The sequence below is a fragment of the Heterodontus francisci genome, chromosome 11 (genome assembly GCF_036365525.1).
Source record: "Heterodontus francisci isolate sHetFra1 chromosome 11, sHetFra1.hap1, whole genome shotgun sequence".
In the NCBI taxonomy this organism is placed as follows: domain Eukaryota; kingdom Metazoa; phylum Chordata; class Chondrichthyes; order Heterodontiformes; family Heterodontidae; genus Heterodontus; species Heterodontus francisci.
In genome coordinates this window covers 41,125,307-41,148,343 of record NC_090381.1, presented here as the reverse complement: position 1 = coordinate 41,148,343, position 23,037 = coordinate 41,125,307, and the positions used below count along the sequence as shown (strand labels likewise).

Here is a 23,037-nt window from a genome sequence, read left to right as displayed (position 1 = left end):
AACTGGAACTGGGTAATAAAACTGGGCTAATTATCAGGTACAATAAAATAATGCACCCTGACAGTGCATGCATATGAACAATTAGATTTTAAATACTGTAGCATATTATGACTTTGGAACTAACAGAATGGAAGTGTGATGATTGTCACTGCCAACCATGGACTAATGATTTAAACTGCTGGCATTGTTTTCGGTCCTACCTGGCAAGAATCCAGGCACATCTACGAATGTAATGATAGGGATATTAAACGCGTCACAGAATCTAACAAAACGAGCTCCTTTTACTGAAGCATTTATGTCCAGACAACCTAAAAACAAAATAAAATTACAGTTCAGTCATAAATGAACAAATCAGGTTAATCTCATTACTCCTTGTTCTTATAAAACTGAGAATCCTCAGTGAAGGGCAGGATACCACCAAGGCTGAAAGGTGTTGAGAAAAGATAAAAGCAAATCAAGAAGCAATAATAGGTGACGAGCTTGGGTTGTAAAGTTCAATGGTTGGATAAGGTAGAGAAGACTGAGGGAACCACCAGTTGGTGCCCTTTGTTGAATTTGTTTTAATGTATTATGGCAGTGGTACTACAAGAATTTGCATTGGGCACCTTGAGGGGTAACTACACCGAGTTACTGAAAATTAAATATTCCTTAAAATAAATATCCCCAATAAACTGGGCCTTCCCACAGCGCTTGGTTACAATGCAATTTGAGTTTTAAAAAACATCTAGCAGCCCTCATATCAGGTATAGAAACACTGTTCATCAGATTTTCACTGGAGTCCTCAAGGGATGCAAAATATTCTCCAGCCCACTCAGATACGCAAGGTTGAAAGAATCATAACCTCCATTGATTTGCACATATCAATAATCCAGGGTATGACATCTTACATTTATCCCATTTTTTTCTTCCAATGCACCTCCTGCAGCTGAGTACACAAGAAAGCAACCTGCTCTCAAGCCTCTACAAATGCTGCTCTTCATCTAGCTGCAAGGAAACATGCGACAGCAGCTCAGTACTGAATTTCCTCACCATTGAGGTGCAGCAAAGATTGGCAACTCAGAAGGTAAAAAGGAACAAACCCAACTTTAATGCTTCCGCAAACTGCACCACCATGCTGTGCTGTTTTACAAAACTGATCGTGTTTTCCTCTCTTTACCTGCATCATCCATAATTCAGTCTCCCATGTAGTTATTCCTTCACCCTCAATCAACTCCACAATATATACTGGTGTTCTTTCTGCTGAAACTAGTGCTGGCATAAAGATATTTTGAAACAAATGTGATTTTGCCCCATACTGCAAAAGGCAACAAAGTGGCCAAAACTCATTGGAGGTGGTGGTGGAGGGTAGCTGCAATTGCAAAATTAAAATTCTTTTTAGCTATGTAGGAGTCAAAGAGCGATGAAGAACGGCATGGGGCCATTAAAGGATTCCTAAGGACAGATTCAGGTGTACTCCCAGGGCATGGCAGAAGTTTTAAGCTACTTTGGCTCAGTCTTCACTCAAGTAGACTATGCTCAGTTACCATTAATACAATATACAATTAACACCAAAGTTCTAAGTGTCAAAGTAGATGCAAAGAATATAAAGCTGCAAATCAGATCAGGCTGCTAACTCTGATGGCATTCAAATTAAAGAACTGGCAGCTGTGCCAAGTGCCTATATATTTAACAGCTTGCTAGAGTCAGAGATTGTTCCTTTGGACGTGAGGGAGGCTCCTGTGCTGATACTTAAAAGAATTCAAAACTGGGGAGTTATGGGTCTGTTAGCTTGAACTTCAATATTTAGTCAACCATCTACAATGGAGACACTGGGCTGGATTTTATTCTCCTCCAGACGTCGGGCTCCATGTCCTGGGGGGGGATGCCGGAGGATCGCAGCAGCACGCCATGGAACCCGATGCTGGGAATGCCAGGCCCAATCTTACATACAACGAGGAAGCTCCGTGGCGGGCCCTCTGCCGCTCTGCGACGGGACCCGATTTTACATATTTAAATCACCTGTTTGCATGAATTAAAATGAAAACCTGAGTAATCTTATTTGCAGTTCTGGATCTTCAGCACGACGGACAGCACTCACGTGCCTTCACTTTTCCATCCTGGGAAAGCTGGGACTATCGAGGTGGGGAAGGGGGGGGGCATCTTTGCATCTGTAGCATGGGTGGGGGGGGGGGGGTGAGAGTTAGGGGAGAAAATGGGGTGAACTGTGCATTTTTATTGTAGTGGGGAAGGGGTGAACTCTGCACTTACTGCAGTTGTTGGGGGGGGTGGGGGAAGAGGAGAGGGTCAACTCTGCATTGGTAGTGTAGTTTGGGGGGAGGCCATGGGGCAAATATGTATTTTTGGTGTAGTTGGGGGGGGGGGGGAGGGAAAGGGGGCAACTCTGCAGTTTTTTTGCAGGGCGAGCACCCCTTTAAAAATGGCGCCAGCGCCTGCGCATAAATGGTTGACGCCGTTTACGGCGTCGCCGAGGACTTACCTCGCCACATGATTGGTTAATGAGGTGAACCAAACCAGGTATCTTTAGATATCAACAAATTAACTGTTTATTAGAAAAAAAACTACGATCTTAAACACTAAGATAAATCAATATCTAAAGACCTTATAACTTATTTAAAAATCTAATACCTGCATTTGCAAACATATACAAACTATTGGAAGTTTGGTGTTTAATTAACTGCCCGACACAAAAAAAATAATAAATTCTTTGCAGATTTACGATCCTGATGAAGTGGAATTTTCATATGTGGAACAGTACGAGGTTGCTTCAAGTCTTCCAAGGCCTGATGAATCCGACCATAGGAGTTCAGCAATTACAGTTCAGTCGTTGAAGCATCAAACTCCTCTTCTTTCCAGTAATGAACACTGTAGATCGACAAATAGCTGTTTTTTTTTTAAAGAAGAATTAATCTGGCTTGACTTTTCAGAATTTTGAGAGAACAAATAGGGTTTAAATAGACCGAGGGAGAGCTCTTCTCTTTCCTTCACGTGTCAGAACAGTCTGTGTCCCAACTGTCTCTGAACAAGCAGTTTTCAAAGTTAAACGGCAACGTTGTATGTCCTGTTCTCCCTCTCTGTATGGCTGTATCCAGGGCAACCAAGATGCACATTCTGGTAACTTCTGAAGCTGGCTGCCTTAAAGTAGTATTTCCCGAAAATAAAACAGTATCATGACAAGCCTTCTTATGGTCTGCCTGACTTTTCATAGGATTCTTACCAGTAGCATCTGGCTTGGCTCTCTGACACTGACGTTTCCAGTGACCCCTGACACCGCACGCTTTGCATATGTCGCGAAACACTGGGCAACACTTACGCAAATTTAAGAGCCTGCACCTTTTACACAGTTTCCTGGACCTGGAATCCTTACTCAACGCACTTATGGTATTTGCAACATATACTCTTTTTAACCATCTTTGAGTAATGCATCCACGGTATACACTTTGGACTTCTCTAAGAGAGCCCATTAGTACGCCTCTATTGTTGTGGATGCAATCATAAGGTCAACGATACCGTCTTCCAGTTCAGTCTCTGTGAAGTCACACTCATGACCCTTAGCTCAACATCGACTGACAAATTGGTCAATAGACTCAGTCGGCTGCTGCTGAAAAGAGATGAACTCGAGCCAATGGACCTGGAAATTGAGTTGGACATAAGTTGATCCTCTAATGTGGACCAGACTTTCGTGGGATCCTTCCGCTCTTCTTTAGTGAGACCAGAAGTAGTAAGCCTTATTTGCCAATGACAATCTGTATTTTCATTGCCCGCTTCTCTGGTTCCGCAACTGTTAAAAGTGACAAAATGTAGCTTGACCCTTTGCCTGAAGAGCTGAAATTCTGACAGCAAGTCAGAAGCTTTCCAGTGAATGGTAGGAAACTGATCATTCTTGTAATGACTCACTGCCATTACTCTGTGTGAAGTTCAAAGAAATCTCCTGCTGTATAGGTAGACAGAAATACTGCAGCAGTAACTACCTGCAGTTCCACTTGGAGGTTGTGGCACTGTCGCCTGATTTGCGCTTTTGACCTGGCCCTGCCCACCAAACATGGTATTGGCGCTAAAAAATGTCAAAGACCCGAAACAGCAATGGTAATTTGCTCCGTTCCGTGCCTTAAATCTTGTCCTTTTCATAGACCCATAGAAAAAGTACAGCACAGAAGGAGGCCATTCAGTCCATCGTGTCCGCACTGGCCGAATAAACTAGCCGCCCAAACTAATCCCACCGTCCAGCACCTGGTCCATAGCCCCGCAGATTACAGAACTTCAGGTACATGCCCAGGTACCTTTCAAAAGAACTGAAGGTCTCTGCCTCCACCACCATTCCTGGCAACAGTTCCCAGACACCCACCACCCTCTGGGTGAAAAAGTTTCCCCTCATGCCCCCTCTAATCCTTCCACCAATCACCTTAAATCCGTGTCCCTTGGTAACGGCCCCCCCGCCCGGAGAAATAGGTTGTTCCATTCCACTCTATCTAGGCCCCTCATAATTTTGTACACCTCAATCAAGTCGCCATTCAGCCTCCTCAGTTCCAGGGAAAACAACTCTAGCCTATCCAATTTTTCCTCATAGCTGCAAACTTCAAGCCCTGGCAACATTCTTGTAAATCTCCTCTGTAGTCTCTCCAGAACAATTATGCCCTTTCTGTAATGTGGTGACCAGAACTGCACGCAATACTCCAGCTGTGGCCTAACTAGCGTTCTATACAGTTCCAGCATCACATTTCTGCTTTTGTACTCTATAACTCAGTCAATAAAGGAAAGCATTTCATATGCCTTCTTCGCCACTCTATCTACCTGTCCTGCCACCTTCAGGGACCTGTGGACATGCACTCCAAGGTCTCCCACTTCTACCCCTCTCAATATCCTCCTGTTGATGATGTATTCCCTCGTTTTATTTGCCCTCCCTAGACGCAATACCTCACACTTCTCAGGATTGAATTCCATTTACCACTTTTCTACCCACTCCAACCAAATCATTGATATCAATTTGGCGTCTTTCCTCCTCACTATTAAATACACGGCTGATTTTTGTGTCATCAGCAAATTTCCCAATCATGCCTCCCACATCTAAGTCCAAATCATTAATATATACCACAAACAGCAAGGGACCCAACACTGAGCCCTGTGGAACGCCACTGGAAACCGTTTTCCATTCACAAAAACATCCGTCGACTACTACCCTTTGTTTCCTGTTACTAAGCCGATTCTGGATCCAACCTGCCATCTTCCCCTGTATCCTATGGGCTTTTACTTTACTGACCAGTCTGCCTTGCGGGACCTTGTCAAATGCCTTACTAAAATCCATGTCAACCACATCCACTGCACTACCCTCATCAATCCTCCTTGTTACTACCTTAAATGAATTTTTTGAGGAAGTAAGTCATGACCTTCACCTAACAAATCCATGCTGACTATCCCCGATTAATCCATGCCTTTTTAAGTGACAGTTTATCCTATCCCTCAGAATAGATTCTAACATTTTACTCACCACTGAGGTCAGACTGCCTATAACTACCTGGCTTATCCCTCGCACCCTTTATAAACAATGGTACAATGTTCGCAGACCTCCAATCACCTGGCATCTCACCTGTATCTAGTGAGGATTCGAAGATGATCCTCAGCTCATCCGCCATTTCCTGCCTGGCTTCCTTCAACAACCTGGGATGCAATCCATTCGGTCCTGGCAACTTATCCACTTTCAGGGATGTCAGACCCTCAAGCACTTCCTCTCTCATTATGCTCATATTTAATATTTCACACTCCTCTTTAACTACAATGTCTGCAACAACTCTCTCCTTTGTGAAGAGAGAGATTAAAAACTCATCAACAACCCCGCCCACATCATCTGCACCCACGCATAAGTTCCCCTGTACATCTCTGATAGGCCTTACCCTTTCCTTAGTTATCCTCTTGCTCTTAATATACTGATAAAACATCTTCTGGTGTTCCTCGATTTACCTGCCAATAATTTTCACATCCTCTCTGCTTTTCTAATTTCCTTTTTTACTTCACCCCAGCACGTTCTATACTCCTCTGAGCTTTCTAAAGTATTAAGATCTTTGTGATCGTCATAAGCTTTCTATTTTTGCTTTAACATACCCTGTAAGCTTCAAGATAACCAGGAGGCTCTAGATTTGGCAGGACCACCCTTAATCTTTGTGGGGACATGCCTACACTGTGCCTGTAGTATCTCGCTCTTGAATGCCTCCCACTAGTTTGTCACTGATTTTCCTTCAAGTAGCTGTATCCAGCCCACTTTCGCCATGGCACCTCAGTTTCGTAAAATTTGCCTTCCCCCAATTCAGAACCTTTGCTCCTGTTTTATCTTTGTCCTTTCCATGATTATGCTAAAACTAACTGTATTACATACAGTCACTATCTCCAAAATGGTCACTCACTGTTAGTGTATCCACTTGCCCAGCTTCATTACCGATAAACCTAGAATTGCGCCCCCTCTCGTTGGGCTTGTTATGTGCTGGCTAAAAAAGTTCTCGAACACAGTTCAAGAATTTTGTCCCCTCTGTGCCCTTCACACTGTTTGTCATAGAGTTATACTGCACAGAAACAGGCCCTTCGGCCCCTCCAAACCTCCTGCCCCTTACCTTAAATCTATGCCTCCTGGTTATTGACACCTCCGCTAAGGAAAAACGCTTCTTCCTATCTATGCCGCTCATAATTTTGTATACCTCAATCAGGTCCCCCCTCAGCCTTCTCTGCTCTAAGGAAAACAACCCTAGCCTATCCAGTCTCTCTTCATAGCTAAAATGCCCCAGCCCAGGCCACATCCTGGTGAATCTTCTCTGCATCTTCTGCAGTGCAATCACATCCTGCCTATAGTGTGGTGACCAGAACTGCACACAGTACTCCAGCTGTGGCCTAACTAGCATTTTATGCAGCTCCATCATAACTAGCATTTTATGCAGCTCTTATATTCTATGGCTTGGCTAATAAAGGCAGGTATCCCATATGCCTTCCTAACCACCTTATTTAACTTTGCTGCTGCCTTCACCAAGGTCCCTCTGACCCTCCGTACTTCCTAGAGTCCTACCATCCACTGTATATTCCCCTACCTTGTTAGTCCTTGCAAAGTGCATCACCTCACACTTCTCTGGATTAAATTCCATTTGCCACTGCTCTGCCCATCTTACCAGCCTAACTATATCATCCTGTAATCTAAGGCTTTCCTCCTCACTATTTACGACACCAAAAATTTTCGTGTCATCTGCGAACTTACTGATCATACCTCCAACATTCACGTCTAAATCATTAATGCACACTACAAACAGCAAGGATCCCTGCACCTATCCCTGTGGTACACCACTGGCCTCCAATGGCAAAAACAACACTCGACGATCACCCTCTGCCTCCTGCCACTAAGCCAATTTTGGATCCAATTTGCCAAATTGCTCTAGATCCCATGGGCTCTTACCATCTTGATTAATCTCCCATACGGGACCTTATCAAAAGCCTTACTAAAGTCCATGTAGAGTACATCAACTGCTTTACCCTCATCTACACACCTAGTCACCTCCTCGAAAAATTCAATCAAATTTATTAGACACGATCTCCCCCTGACAAAGCCATGTTGACTATCCCTGAATAATCTCTGCTTCTCCAAATGGAGATTAATCCTGTCCCTCAGAATTTTTTCCAATAGTTTCCCTACCACTGATGTTACTCACTGACTGTAATTACCTGGTTAATCCCTACTACCCTTCTTGAATAATGGTACCACCTTCACTGTCCTCCTGTCCTCTGGCACCTCTCCTGTGGCCAGAGAGGGTTTGAAAATTTGTGTCAGAGCCCCTGCAATCTCCTCCCTTGCCTCACATAACAGCCTGGGATACATCTCATCTGGGCCTGGGGATTTATCCACTTTTAAGCCTGCTAAAACCACTAATACCTCCTCCCTTTCAATGCTAATTTGTTCAAGTATATCACAATCCCCCTCCCTGATTTCTACACCTACATCGTCCTTCTCCATATTGGACACAGATGAAGAGTAATCATTTAAAACCTCACCAACGTCTTCTGGCTTCACACACAGATTGTCACTTTGGTCCCTAATGGGCCCTACTCTTTCCCTGGTTATCCTCTTGCCCTTAATATACTTATAAAACGCCTTGGGATTTTCCTTTATTTTGTCCGCAAGTGTTTTCTCATACCCCCTCTTCGCTCTCCTAATTACTTTTTTTTTTAAGTACCCCCCTACATTTTCTATACACCTCTAGGGCCTCTGCTGTTTTCAGCCCTCTGAATCTGCCATAAACCTTTTTTTTTCCTCATCCAATCCTCTATATCCCTTGACATCCAGGGTTCCCTGCACTTATTGGTCCTACCCTTCACCGGAACATGTTGGCCCTGAACTCTCCCTATTTCCTTTTTGAATGACTCCCACTGGTCTGATGTAGACTTTCCTACAATTGCTGCCTCCAGCCCACTTTGGCCAGATCCTGTTTTATCGTATTGAAATCGGCCTTCCCCCAATTCAGTACCTTTAATTCCGGTCCATCTTTGTCCTTTTCCATAACTACCTTAAATCTTACAGAGTTACGGTCACTATCCCCGAAATGCTCCCCCACTGACACTTGTACCACTTGTCTGGCTTCATTCACTAAGGTTAGGTCCAGTCCCGCCCCTTCTCTTGTAGAACTTTCTACGTGCTGGCTCAAAAAGCTCTCCTGGATGTGCTTTAAGAATTCCGCCCTCTGTAAGCCTTTTGTGTCCAGTTGATATTGGGGTAGTTGTTTATCTTCGGTTCACCTTTGGATTGCGACATGAAAATTAAAGCTGGCCCGTTTTCGTGCTTGACCCAGTAGCCCACTATTGCAATGGCACTAATCCATTCGACATGCCTCTCAATTGGGGGTTTATTTAATCTGTACTTTGTCCTGCACATTCAGACCTTCGCAAGTTGCTCCCAACGTGAGAAATCTGCCCCTCAGAATCTCTGTGAATATTGAGTCTAACTGGAGTCTGTAACTGCCCAATCTTACAGCCTCAAGTACACACAAGCTTACACAGCTGCCTACACTGCTGCTATTGTGTGAAGCAACGGAACCAATATCCAAGCCCTTGAAGTTCCGTAGAGATGGCACTGGCTGTGGCTAGCACTTCTTTGAAGGTGTGGGCAAGTACTCAAAAAGTTGAGATGTTGAAATTCCTACAAGCGGCCATCATATTGTGCTTTCTTAACCGCTGTGTTAGTGGCTACTACACACGAGACACTGACCATGCAGGACGGGATCAGTAACACAATAATTTGGGATCTTCATCTAAGGGTGGTTCTGCATGCAAACACAGGTCATCAATATACATGTACTTTCGAAAGACTGAGCTCACACCCAAAGTCACATGGTAGGTTACATCACAGCTCTTAATTGCTGTGCTTTATCACATGATCATATCTCTTAAAGGTGTACCACAACATACCCTGATAATGTGGAAAATTGCCCAGGTATGTCCTGTCCACAAAAAGCAGGACAAATCCGGCCTAGTACTGCCTCATCAGTCGACTCTCTATCATTAGCAATGTGTCATCGACAGTGCTATCAAGCTATAACTTGCTCACTGATGCTCAGTTTGGGTACTGCCAGGGCCACTCGGCTCCAAACCTCATTACAGCCTTGGTCCAAACATGGACAAAAGAGCTGAATTCGAGGTGAGGTTGACATCAAGGCAGCATCTGACCAAGTGTGGCATCAAGGAGCCCCACGAAAACTGAAGTCAGTGGGAATTGGGAGAAAACTCTCCACTGGTTGGAGTAATACCTAGCACAAAGGAAGATGGTTGCGGTTGTTGGAGGCCAGACATCTAAGTCCCAGGACATTGCTGCAGGAGTTCCTCAGGGTAGTGTCCTAAGCCCAACCATCTTCAGCTGCTTCATCAATGACCTTCCTTCAATCATCAGTTCACTGATGAATGCACAGTATTCAGCATCATTCGCGACTCCTCAGATACTGAAGCAGTCCGTGTCCATATGCAGCAAGACTTGGACAACATACAGGCTTGGGCTGATAAGTAACAAGCAACATTCACATAAGTGCCACACAACGACCATCTCTAAGAGAAGAGAATTTAACATTTTCCCCTTGACATTCAAAGGTATTACCATCGCTGAATCCCCTACCATCAACATCCTGGGGGTTGCCATTGACCAGAAACTTAACTGGACCAGCCAAATAAATGCTATGACTATAACAGCAGTCAGAGTCTGGGAATTCTGAGGCGAGTGATCCACCTCCCGACACCCCAAAGCCTTTCCAACATCTACAAGGCAAGTCAAGAATGTGATGGAATACTCTCCATTTGCCTAGATGAGTGCAGCTCCAACAACACTCAAGAAGCTCAACACCACCCAGGACAAAGCAGGCTCACCACTATCTCAAGGGAAATTAGGGAGGGCAATAAACATTGGCCTAGCCAGCGACACCCACATTCCATGAAAGAATTTTAAAACGCATGCTTGATCGGCATCTCATCCACCATATTAAACATCCAATCCCTCCTCCACCTCTGCACAATGGCTGCAGTGCATACCATACATAAGATGCACTGCAGCAACTCACCAAGCCTCCTTCGATAGCACCTTCCAAATCTGCAGCCTTTACCACCTAGGAGTACAAGGGCAGCAGCCACATGGGAACAGCACCACCTGCAAGTTCCGCTCCAAGTCATACATCATCCTGATTTGGATCTGTATTACCATTCCTTCACTGTTGCTGAGTCAAAAACCTGGAACTCCCTTCCTAACGGCACTGTGGTGTACCAACACCATATGGACTGCAGCGACTCAAGAACACAGCTCAACACCACCTTCTCAAGGGCAATCAGGGATGGGAAACAAATGCTAGCCTTGCCAGCAATCCTCACATCCCATGAAAGAATGAAAAGAAAATCTAATAGACCCTCAACTGATAAATGCCATTTAATGTAAACAAATGTAGCATAATACAGATGGGTAGGGATAATGCCAAGCATATGTATGCCATCCGGGGCTCCAAACTAAAGTCTGGTGAGTGGGAGAAAGATCTAAGTGTTATAGTACATGAATCTCTAAAGGTTCATGGCCAATGTCAAAAGACTACAGCAAAATCAAATGGAGTATTAGAATTCAGGAAAATGCAATATTAAATAAAAACCACTATGATATCTTAATACAAGACAATGGTTAGGCCTCAAAGAATGTGTGTCCAGTTTTGGTGTCCTCACATGGTGGGTAATATAGGCCTCGGAAAAGGTTCAAAGAAGGGCCACTAGCGATGTTCCCTCTAATTGCGAGAGTGTATGGCCGTGCAGCAATCTGGAATGTGCCACACAAGCAACAAACAGGCCTTGCACAAGCAACCTTTGCTTTAAGAACTGTGCCTTCATGTCAATCTTAAAGAGACCACACAGTGCAACAAGCTGCCCACATGCAGAAAACAGAAATTAGAGGGAACATTAGGCACTGGATAAATACCCATTTTAAAAGGCCTTATTTACCACAAAAGGCTTGAGAGAGCTGGTCTTTTTACACTAGAAAAATGGATTTCAGGGGGATTTGATTGACATGTTTAAAATCATGAAGGGACTATATACTGTCTCTATTGGATAGACTATTTGAACCAAACATTTTAAAGAGAACCATGGGACATTCATGGAAGAACTGGGACAGACATCAGGGGAGGGTTTAAGAAGAAAGGATCATCAAATTTTAGGACAAAGCTCATGTGGATTCACTGCAACTATTCAAAAGGGAGCTGGACAAGTTGCTGGCTGTGGCAGATATCAATCTACAAAATGGAAGTGAGATGCTGGGTCATGTGCCTCAAGATCACTGATCTCAGAATTCGATCACCTTCAGGAGAGTAGTTTTCCAGAATTGCCCTAGTTTTTTTCATTTAAACTGCTCCCAGGTTATAATATGGCTGTTGGTGGGTGGAGAGCATTGGAATCATGATGCTCAGTTGGAACATGACTGTGTGGAACAGGCTCAATGGGCCAGCTTGTCTTTCTCATCCATTATTTTGTTATTTTTAAGTGTCTGTGGGAAGACCCACTGAAATGGCTTTTTTTTTTAAAGATGACTCCCATTGCTAAGTTTTGGTTAAATTCTGTGGGGTTGGGTTGAGATGAAATGTGATTCTTCATGTAGTAGTTACAATAAAAAACATGACCATAAATGATGTAAAGAGACAAAGGCAGGAAGCACAATTTACATCACAAGATAGATGGCAACCAATTTAGGCAATGGCGAGCAGCAGGGGGAGAACAGATTTTATCAAGCCTCTTTGCGTGTGTTATATTTTTAACAATATTACAATCTCACTACGGTATGAATTTTCTGGAACACAAATTCAACACTCACCTGAAGCTACTTTAGGTTGATTACCCACAATTCCCACTGTGCATCCATTCATCCTGGCAAATCCGATAATGATGTTCTTCGCATAATTAGGCATGAGCTCAAAAAATTCCCTTTCATCCGCAATCTAAAACAAGAGTTTTGAAGGCATTTAATGAAAGGTGTTGTATAACAAAGTCAAATGAATATATGTTCATTGGCTCTAGAAAGAGACTCAAACTACAACTGAATCCCAAAATAAGGCCAGGTGTTGAGAACAGAATGATTCATCACAGGGATTACTAAACACTCTGGGGATAATTTCATGGGAGCGGCAGCCAGGAAATTTAGTCCCACAGTGCCTGATTAAATGTCCATTTAAATTAATGTCCTATGTTCAGCCAAGATTCTTAAAGGACCACCTAATGTGAAAGGCACATTACATACTTCCAATTAATCGTCAAGTCTGAAAAATTGTGACTATTTTGAAATATTATTTTCAAAATGGCGAGAAGGTAGGAACTGTGGATGGGCCTAGAGATGTAGGGATACAAGTACAGAAATCAGTAAAAGCTAGTGGACAGGCCTTTATCTCAAGGGGGCCAGAAGTTACGTTACATTGGTACAGAGCTCTGATTAAACCCCATCTGGAGTACTATATTCAGTTCTGGGCATCACACCTTAAGAAGGAAACATTGGCTTTGGAAGCAGGCACGACAGATTCACCAGAATGATTGCTGGGTTAAAAGAATTCACAGAGTTAGGCAAAACAGGAGGCCATTTGGCTCATCATGCTTGAAGGAGCTATCCAATAGGTGCCACTCCCCTGTTCTTTCCCTATAGCCCTGAAAATTTTTCTAAGTATTTATTTAATTCCCTTTTGAAAGTTATTACTGGTTCTTCTTCCATCACTCTGCCAGCCAGTGCATTCCAGATCATCATAACACATGTTGCCTCCTGTTCTTTTGTCAATTACCTTTAATCTGTGCCCTCTGATTACTGACCCTTCTGCCAATGGAAACAGTTTTGCCTTATTTACTCGATCAAAATCTCTCATGATTTTCTAAGAACCCCAGTAAATCTAGTTTCTCCACATAACTCAAGTCTTTCATCCCTGGTACCATTCTAGTATGTCTCTGCATTCTTTCTCAGGCCTTGACCTCCTTCCTAAACTGTGGTGCCCACAATTGGACACAATACTCCAGTTGGGCCTAATCAGTGTTTTATAAATAAAAGCAAAATACTGCGGATGCTGGAAATCTGAAACAAAAACAAGAAATGCTGGATTCACTCAGCAGGTCTGGCAGCATCTGTGGAAAGAGAAGCAGAGTTAACGTTTCGGGTCAGTGACCCTTCTTCTGCTCTTTTCATTTCCTTTTTCAGCTCTCCCCTGTACTTTATGTTTTCACCTTAGTTCTCTACTGCATTATGAACCCCACAATTATCATAAGCTTTCTTTTTCAGTCCCATTTTAATCTCTACATCTTTAATCATCCAGGGAGCAATAGCTTTAGATGCCCTTCCTTTCCCTCTCGTTGGAATGCATCTAGTATATGCCCGAACTATCTTCTTTTTGAAGGCCTCCCATTGCTGATTTACTGTTTTATCTGCCAATCTTTGATTCCAAGCCACCTAGGCCAGATCTCTTTTCAACTCACTGTAACTAGCCCTCCTCCAGTTGAGTATTTTAACATTGAATTTTCCTTGTCCTTTTCCACACTTACTCTAAACCTAATGATATTTGCCCAGATTTTGTTATATAATGATGAGAGAGGGTAAAACTGATAGGAACATCTGCCGTCTGCACATGCACAGTTAAACGGGGAAAGCCAAAAGCTGCTGTCAGTGCTACCCTTCTTCTCCACAGGATGCGCTGTTGCAGTCTTTGCCGATGGAATCTGCACATGAATCACTGAAATGGCATGAACTTAGGGCAATTACCCACTAGTTTTGTACTAATGAAGGATGTAAAAGTTAGAGCTCATGCAATCAGCCATAACTGAGTTTTTAAACAGTGTAACGAGTGATAATTATCACTGAACAACCTCCCTAGCCCTGAAAAACTGAATTTTACAAATGCAGGGTCTCATTCCCTCACAAGAGAATTAATATTGCAATTTCATTTTTTAAAAACTTTTTCTGATTTTCCCCGATGTATTTCCCTTAATCCCATGCGCATATCCCAACCTTTATTCTGCTTCCTGTACAATGATTTAAATTTAATTTTTATTTCCTATTTTTTTACTTCCCACTACACTACATCAGACAGCAGATTACTAGAAATCTCCACTAACAAGTCTCTGGGCAACTAGGTGAACAGAAAAGGCATTTTTTTCGTCACTCACAGCAAAATTTGGGCCGTTGTGATGTCTGGTTCCCAAATACTCTCCCATTGAAACACATTCCATTTGCCCTTCCTTCCCCAGAACTACATTCAGCACTGCTTCCTTCCTTGCTCGGCTGGAAACACACTGATCAAAAAAGTTCTCTCGCATACAATTCTCAGGAACACAGGAGTAGGCCATTCAACCCATCGTGCCTGCTCCGCCATTCAGTATGATCATGGCTGATCATCCACTTGAATGCCTTTTCCCCACACTATCCCCATATCACTTTATATCATTGGTATTTAAAAATCTGTCAATCTCTGCTTTAAACATATTCAATGACTGAGCTTCCACAGCTCTCTGGGGTCGAGAATTCCAAAGATTCACAACCCTCTGAGTAAAGAAATTTCTCCTCATCTCGGACCTAAGTGGCTTCCCCCTTATTATGAAATTGTGTCCCCTGATTCTCAACTCCCCAATTAGGGGAAACATCTCGCCTGCATCTACCCTGTCTATCTCTAAGTATTTTGTAGGTTTCAATGAGATCACTGCATTCTTCAAAACTCTAGAGAATACAGGCCCAATTTCAGAAATTCTTCCATCTTTTTGCCCTTTACACAGTTATTTTCCCAGTCTATAATGGGATAACCAAAGTCCTCACTGTCACTTTCTAAAGTTCTTACATTTTCTGCAATTTGCACGCAAATTTACTCCTCTAAATCGCCTTCCCACTATTTGGCGGCCGATAGTATACACTCAGCAGCATAATATTGCTCCTCTGTTATTCCTTAATGCGAACCAAATAGAGTCTTTCAACTCTCAAATACTTATACCGTCCTACTGTTGTAAGGTTTGATCCAACTGAAGACGACTAAAGGATTTGATAGGGTAGAGAGAAACTATTTCCTCTGGTGGGGAGTCCTGAACTAGGGGCATAACCTTAAAATTAAAGCTGGGCTGTTCAGGGATGATGTAAGGAAGTACATCTACACAACGGGTAGTGGAAATCTGTCCCCCAAAAAGCTGTTGACGCGAGATCAATTAAAAATTTCAAAAGTGCGACCGATTGCCGAATAAAAATCTAAGCATTCAGGTTTACGGAACCAAGGGAGGTAGATGGAGTAAGATACAGATCAGCTGTGATCTTTGCACAGTGGAACAGGTTTGAAGGGCTGAATGGGCTATTCCTGATATATGTAAAACTAGCACCTGTTTTACAAAGTGCATCCTCTATAAAACCAAATTTGACAGTTTTCTGAGATTTTACAATCTGCTAACATAAAAGTAGTAACTGGGAACTCCCCTCTTTTGTTATGAAGGGCATCTGACATGTGTAATCCCTTTGGCAAACAAACTTGCAAGTTGCTTTTTTGAGTGTCGATTTGAAAAATTAAAACTAAACATCTTACCGCACTGACAATATCCAACATATCATACGCTTTTGTAGATTCCAGAGGAACTACTGTATCCAGGCTTGGCACCAACCGGTCACTTTATGAGCAGCAAAAGGGCAAAAGTAGAATTTTACTTTCTTACAATTTGTCAATCATTTGTGTATACAGTGAAACATTAATTATTCATGCTCCAATGATTCACCTTCCCGATTATCCACCATAAATTTCAAGAGGAAAAAGTCATGCATAAGGGTTTACTTCATTGCACAGTGTGCCAACTGCAATCTTGTCCTAGAGTCTGAGGTTTACAGCATAGGAGGAGGCTATTCAACCATCATGGCGGTACTAACTCTGCTACAACAATCCAAAACTAATCCCACTACCTCATTCACCCATGGCACCACCCCAGCCATTATCTTCATCTATTTTAAATATTTTTCCAATTTTCCCTTAAAAGGTGCAGTGGTCTCTGACTCAAACACTCCCTGTAGCACAGATTTCATGCTCCAAAATAGATTGCTCCTAACCCCTCTCCTCACTCTCTTTGGGGCCAATTTTAATTGATGACCCTCCTGACACCCCAACTTGAGATAGGGGGTTTTCATATTTGTATTCACTTCATATTTTTTTTTAAAAACTCTACTGAATTTCCTCATCGACTTTGTTATGATCATCTAATTCATGGTTTGTATTAATATTTTGGAGGTCACTTTTAGTTTTGAGGAATTAAATGTGTAATCTAAGAATTTCAAAAGGTTGCAGACCACCCAAGATTTAAAGTTTAAAGATTTCTCCATGAGTGCTTACAGAGACAGTGCTAGAGTGCTGAGAGCCATAAAACAGCAGGTGGGCTTTAGCTGGGAGTTGTAGCCAGAAGGTCTGGATGGGATTGCTCTGTCATTGTAGCAATATCAATTATTCATGTGGGTATCAGAAATCAAAGAGATGTTTGGAGTTGGAGGACGATGCAATGACATGCCTTTGGTCAGGTTTTTTTTAAATCACTGTGCAGGCTGACAGTCAGTTGGCTTTGAAAGCAGCTGGGCACAGGAGCAAAAAGGCCATCGGGAACCAGAGGTGTTTCTGTTTTGAGTAAAGCCAATGCTCAAGCTGGGAAGTCCAGTTTCAGGAGGTGTTGGAAGAGAACTGGAAGATTTGCCTAGCCAGATGCTAGAGGGAGAATCACCAGGAGATCTTATACCTTGGAAGACAGTTGAAAAATTAAGGGAAAGCGAAGTGAATTCCCAAGAGCAGTGGTATATTTTGGATTGGTCCCAAGAGTAGTAAACCAAACTGCCAAGGCCCTGCAACATATAGGGGAGCTCCTGGGGTGGAAATATGTCAAACAAGAGTGCTCTATTGAGAGTTAGAGTTTAAAGCATACATCTTCATGTTCTAAGATTTTAAGTTGAAAGTACAAGTGTTCCCAAATGGTAGTATTATATAAAATGTGAAATCTTGTGGCATAATTCTTTCAGTAATAACTGGAAATTTGACTCTATCTTTTTAAAAGATAACGGTTCCTAATGGGATCGTAACAAGTTCTCTGCTTCAATGGAAATAGTCCCAAGACCTCTTTACATAACTAGTTTCCCATCCTTGGCATCAACCTGGTAGTCCGACACCGTACACTCTATGGCATTAATCACCTTTCGATAAGGGAGCAGCCAAAACTGCACACAGTACTCTTACTGTGGCCTAGCCAACCTTTTGTGCAAATGTTTCATTACTTCTTTACTCTTGTGGTCTATATAAAACTCAAAAAAAAATTTTTTTTTGAAGAAAAGCTTCATCTAATGGCATTTCTACTTTCAGAGAATTAAGTACTTGAACCCTAGGTCTGTCTCTCTTTTAAGTGCATTTCCATTGTCTACTAATTGTCCACTGTAAAAAAGAAGAAAAAATAACTAAAAATAAAAGTAAAATGAGGGGCCCGTCATGCTCTGAAGTTATTGAACTCAATGTTCAGTCCGGCAGGCTGCAGTGTGCCTAACCGGAAAATGAGATGCTGTTCCTCGAGCTTGCGTTGATGTTCAGTGGAACACTACAGCAAGCCCAGGACAGAGATGAGAGCAGGGGGGAGTGTAAAAATGGCAAGCAACCGGAAGCTCAGGGTCCTGCTTGCAGACTGAGCGGAGGTGTTCCGCAAAACGGTCACCCAGTCTGAGTTTGGTCTCCCCAGTGTAGAGGAGACCACATTGTGAGCAGCGAATACAGTATACTACATTGAAAGAAGTACAAGTAAATCGCTGCTTCACCTGAAACGAGTGTTTGGGGCCTGGGATAGTGAGGGGAGAGGAGGTAAATGGGCAGGTATTACACCTCCTGCGATTGCAGGGGAAGGTGCCATGGGACGGGGACAAGGTGGTGGGGGTAATGGAGGAGTGGACCAGGGTGTCGCGGAGGGAACGATCCCTTCGGAATGCTGACAGGGGAAGGGAGGGGAAGATGCGTTTGGTAGTGGCATCACGCTGGAGGTGGCGGAAATGGCGGAGGATGATCCTTTGGATATGGAGGCTGATGGGGTGGAAAGTGAGGAAAAGGGGAACCCTGTCACAGTTCTTGGAGGAAGGGGAAGGGGTGAGGGTAGAGGTGTGGGAAATGGGCCGGACACGGTTGAGGGCCCTGTCAACCACAGTGGGGGGAAATCCTCGGTTGAGGAAAAGGGAGGTCGTATCAGAAGCACCGTCATGGAAGGTAGCATCATCAGAGCAGATGCTTCGTAGACGGAGCAACTGGGAGCATGGAATGGAGTCCTTACTGTAGGTAGGGTGTGAAGAAGTGTAGCCCAGGTAGCTGTGGGAGTCGGTGGGTTTATAATGGATATTAGTAGACAACCTATCCCCAGAGATGGAGACAGAGAAGTCGAGGAAGGGAAGGGAAGTGTCAGAGATGGACCATGTAAAGGTGAGAGAAGGGTGGAAATTGGAAGCAAAGTTGATAAAGTTTTCCAGTTCAGGGCGGGAGCAGGAAACAGCACTGATAGAGTCATCAATGTACCGGAAAAAGAGTTGGGGTAGGGGGCCTGAGTAGGACTGGAACAAAGAATGCTCGACATATCCCACAAAAAGACAGGCATAACTAGGACCCATGCGGGTACCCATAGCAACACCTTTTACTTGAAGGAAGTGAGTGGAGTTGAAGGAGAAGTTGTTCAATGTAAGAACAGGTTCAGCCAGGCGGAGGAGGGTGGTGGTGGATGGGGACTGGGTGGGTCTCTGTTCAAGGAAGAAGCGGAGAGCCCTTAAACCATCCTGGTGGGGGATGGAGGTGTAGAGCGATTGGACGTCCATGGTGAAGAGGCGGCGGTTGGGACCAGGAAACTGGAAATTGTCAAAATGACGTAGGGCGTCAGAAGAGTGACGGATGTAAGTGGGAAGAGACTGGACCAGCGGAGAAAAGATGGAGTCAAGATAGGAAGAAATAAGTTCAGTGGGACAGGAGCAGGCTGACACAATGGATCTGCCGGGACAGTGCCGTTTGTGGATTTTGGGAAGGAGGTAGAAGTGGGCTGTCCGGGGTTGCGGGACTATGAGGTTGGAAGCTGTAGACGGAAGATCTCCAGAGGAGATGAGGTCAGTGACAGTCCTGTGGACAGTGGCTTGATGTTCGGTGGTGGGGTCATGGTCCAGAGGGAGGTAGGAAGAAGTGTCTGTGAGTTGGTGTTCAGCTTCTGCAAGATAGAGGTCGGTACGCCATACAACAACAGCACCACCCTTGTCTGCAGGTATGATGACCATGTCGGAGTTAGACCTGAGAGAACGGAGTGCCTCAAGTTCAGAGGGGGACAGGTTAGAGTGAGTGAGGGGGGCAGAGAAATTGAGATGAACAATGTCTCGCTGACAGTTTTCAATGAAGAGATCAAGAGCGGGTAAGAGGCCAGGGGGAGGGGTCCAGATTTCAGATTTCCAGCATCTGTAGTATTTTGCTTTTATTGAAAACAAATGTATTTGCAAAGATAAACAATCTGCTCTTGAAATTTGCTGTCATTACATTTTAGGGAGGGAATACCGTAATTGGAAGGAGAAATCTCAGCATCCTGTTGACAAATTGAAATTTGTAAGCCTTAAACATGGAAATATAGCATGGGTTCAAGGGTTTCTCCAAAACATTTATTAAAAATGTGAGAACTGTTACAAATAGCAAATCTCCACTTAAAATATATATTCCTTTCATGTGAATAATCATTATGCATCCATAGAACACCAAGGCTGCAAAAATATTCTTCGTTTTCATATGGAGAGTTAAAAAAGATTTGTCAACAAAAATTCCAGCCACAACCTAGTAAAAGTGTACAACTCAATGTGGCCACTAGATGGCATCCTTTCCCTTGTAACCAGTGGGGAAGCACCACATTGTCATACACCAGAGAAATATTTTTCTTAGCAGCCACTAGAGGGCAACCTTTCACCGTGGACCAGTCTGTTCCTAAAAAAGCTACCCATCAACTCAATTACAAGACTTTCAACAGGTTAATATGAGCAAACATGAAGCCTTCCATGATTTAGACAGATCCGTTCCTTAACGTACAATAAATGAATATAAATTGAATGAAAACTAAAAGGTTAGTACTTAAGACACTGTAATTTCACTGTCAGCAACAATCATATTCATATTAAAACTTAAGTACAGAACAGATTTAACAAGCTGCCCTCCTGAAAGCACCGGTTTAATATTTTGAAAGTTACTCAAAATAATAACACTTTTTCTTACACCATAAGCAACATACTTCTTCAAAATTCAGTTCGTTTTGTTTGGACAGTGAACAGCATTCAGGAATAAAAAGCTTGCACAATTGAGGAGGCAAAACTAAAAATGTCTGAAATGTGGCTAGAAGTAAAGCCAAAGGTAAGACATGTATTGACAGATTGTCAAATAAGAAATCTGGAATATGTGGCCAGATGTAGAATGATTCCAAACGTTCTCCAATGGGTCAGCAACTGAACCATACAGAACAGAAGTTCAACCCAGGCTGAGTTAGTGATTCCAGCTAGTGCAGTGGAAAGGCAGCTGAAATGTGTCTCAGTGTCCCTGGCTAAAGGACAGGGGGAGAGAATCAGACAATCAGCCCCTGTTCCAACAGTTTTACATAAAACTTACTGGAATTATAAAATTAATGAGTTATATAGAACAGGAGTAGACCACTCAGTCCCTCAAGGCCTGTTCTGCAATTCTGTTCGATCATAGCTAATCTGTACCTCAAATCCATTCAGCTGTCTTTCCTCCATATCCCTTACCCAAGAAAAATCAATTGATCGCAGTCTTTGAAAGTGTCAACTGGCCCAGTTATATGGTGCAGTGCCTTCCTATAATGCAGATCCAGTCAAGTGTTCAAAGGTATATTTATTAGTAACACCAGGGATTTTAGCAGTGACTGAACAGTTAAGTCCTAGTAGAATTGCTGTGCATTTAGTGACCTCTGCAGGCAGTCAGCCCAACTCAGCATTTTTATTTTCCATACCTTACTTAAAATCTATTGTCTCTTTGGTCAATCACATAATTTACACTGGATAAAATCTGACATTTTGTGCCATATTAATGTGATGAATCAAACCACCAGCGTGCTCCCTTTTTAATTTCACAGAGTACATCATCTCGGGCATCGTTGAACATTGGTGAGCAATATTAATATAATGGCAAATCTCTCCATGGTATTATTCATATAAGAGTTGGACAATATATTAGTTTATAAGGATATGAGCATTAAATGATGCAATGAACTATTTCACTGCTAAAGGGATGCAGCCCCACCTCAAGGCCAACTGTTGTTTATATCTGAAACAAGGAGTGGAACCTGGAACATGACAGCTGTATTCTAGATGCAAAACTATATATAATAGTTATATATATTATATATAATATATATTATGCAAATCATATGGATTGTGTGGAAGGAACCGCGTGCCAGATCTGTATTCCGCCAAAGGAAGGTTATTTCTGCTCCGTAACAGTGTATAGATCAAATCTATAGTGTAAGCTTCAGTATGACTTCTACTCAGTGAAGGGTATTTGGTAGTTTCTCCATCAGAAAATGAGCATCAATTGATATTCAGGACATCAGAGGACTGCATGTGGGATTGCTGTAATTAAAATGCTAGGAAATCAGACTGACAAACCGATGTCATGTACTAAATCTTCCATAACCTTATATTGGAGTGTAGGGTAACAGCTTGATTCTTTTACTTACCATGGATCTTGACATTCCCTGATAGGAGCGGGATCTTTATTATTCAGAGGTATATAATTAAAGAACTCTCTCAAGTTCAATAAGGCATCAATATCATTTTCAAAAGCCCTGTGTGCAACACCTGCAGTATAAACACACCTGTTATTACAAAAAATCCAGTGCTTAAATCTTCAAAATAAAAAAATTAGTTACTATTGCTGCAAAGATAAATTCAGCTACAGAAAAAAAATTGTATTTCATGTTATTTGCGATACTTCATAAGGGCTATCACAGGACCTTCAAAAAATTCTAGCACCGATACAATAATTCCAGAGTTTTACTTGTAACTGAACAATTTATCTATCACTAAAAGGACCAAACTAACTAGTGATATCAAACCAGAAGATGAATGTTGCATCAATCCCACTTTACAAGAGTCTCTGGAAATCACCATCTGTTAATATTGAGACACACATTATGTAGATGTGTGTTTTACATTGTTTATTACAGAAAGAGCTATAATCAGCACGTGTGATGTTTAAGAGACTGCTTTATCAGGTCAGTGTAGCTTTTGGCTCAGCTGGTAGCAACTATGAGTGCAGGTGTTTATGATCATTATTAAAGTCTTTCTCATGCCCAAGAAAATAATGCAGAACCACAAGAATTATCATGGGTCCAATGTGGAAACTGTCTTAAAGTGAGGTGAGAAAGCATCAGTGACTGAAAATATGAAATGTCTCCACAATGTTTCAGTAATTTCATGGTATATTTATTATTTAGAGGAAGATCTTTATATGTAATAGCAGAATCAGAGACAATAATTGAGTGGTC

The 23,037-nt window shown here is 42.6% G+C and overlaps 1 protein-coding gene across 2 annotated transcripts in view; it reads right to left on the bottom strand.

Moving 5' to 3' along the window:
- pccb (propionyl-CoA carboxylase subunit beta) overlaps nt 1–23,037 on the bottom strand; it is a 98,492-nt gene that overhangs the window by 9,333 nt on the left and 66,122 nt on the right. For both annotated transcript variants that reach the window (XM_068042015.1, XM_068042014.1), the window contains exons 8-11: nt 22,228–22,348; nt 16,056–16,137; nt 12,344–12,467; nt 201–308 (exon numbers count right to left, since the gene is read on the bottom strand). In XM_068042015.1, the coding sequence (XP_067898116.1) occupies nt 201–308; nt 12,344–12,467; nt 16,056–16,137; nt 22,228–22,348 (435 nt within the window). The remainder of the gene's footprint in view (nt 1–200; nt 309–12,343; nt 12,468–16,055; nt 16,138–22,227; nt 22,349–23,037) is intronic.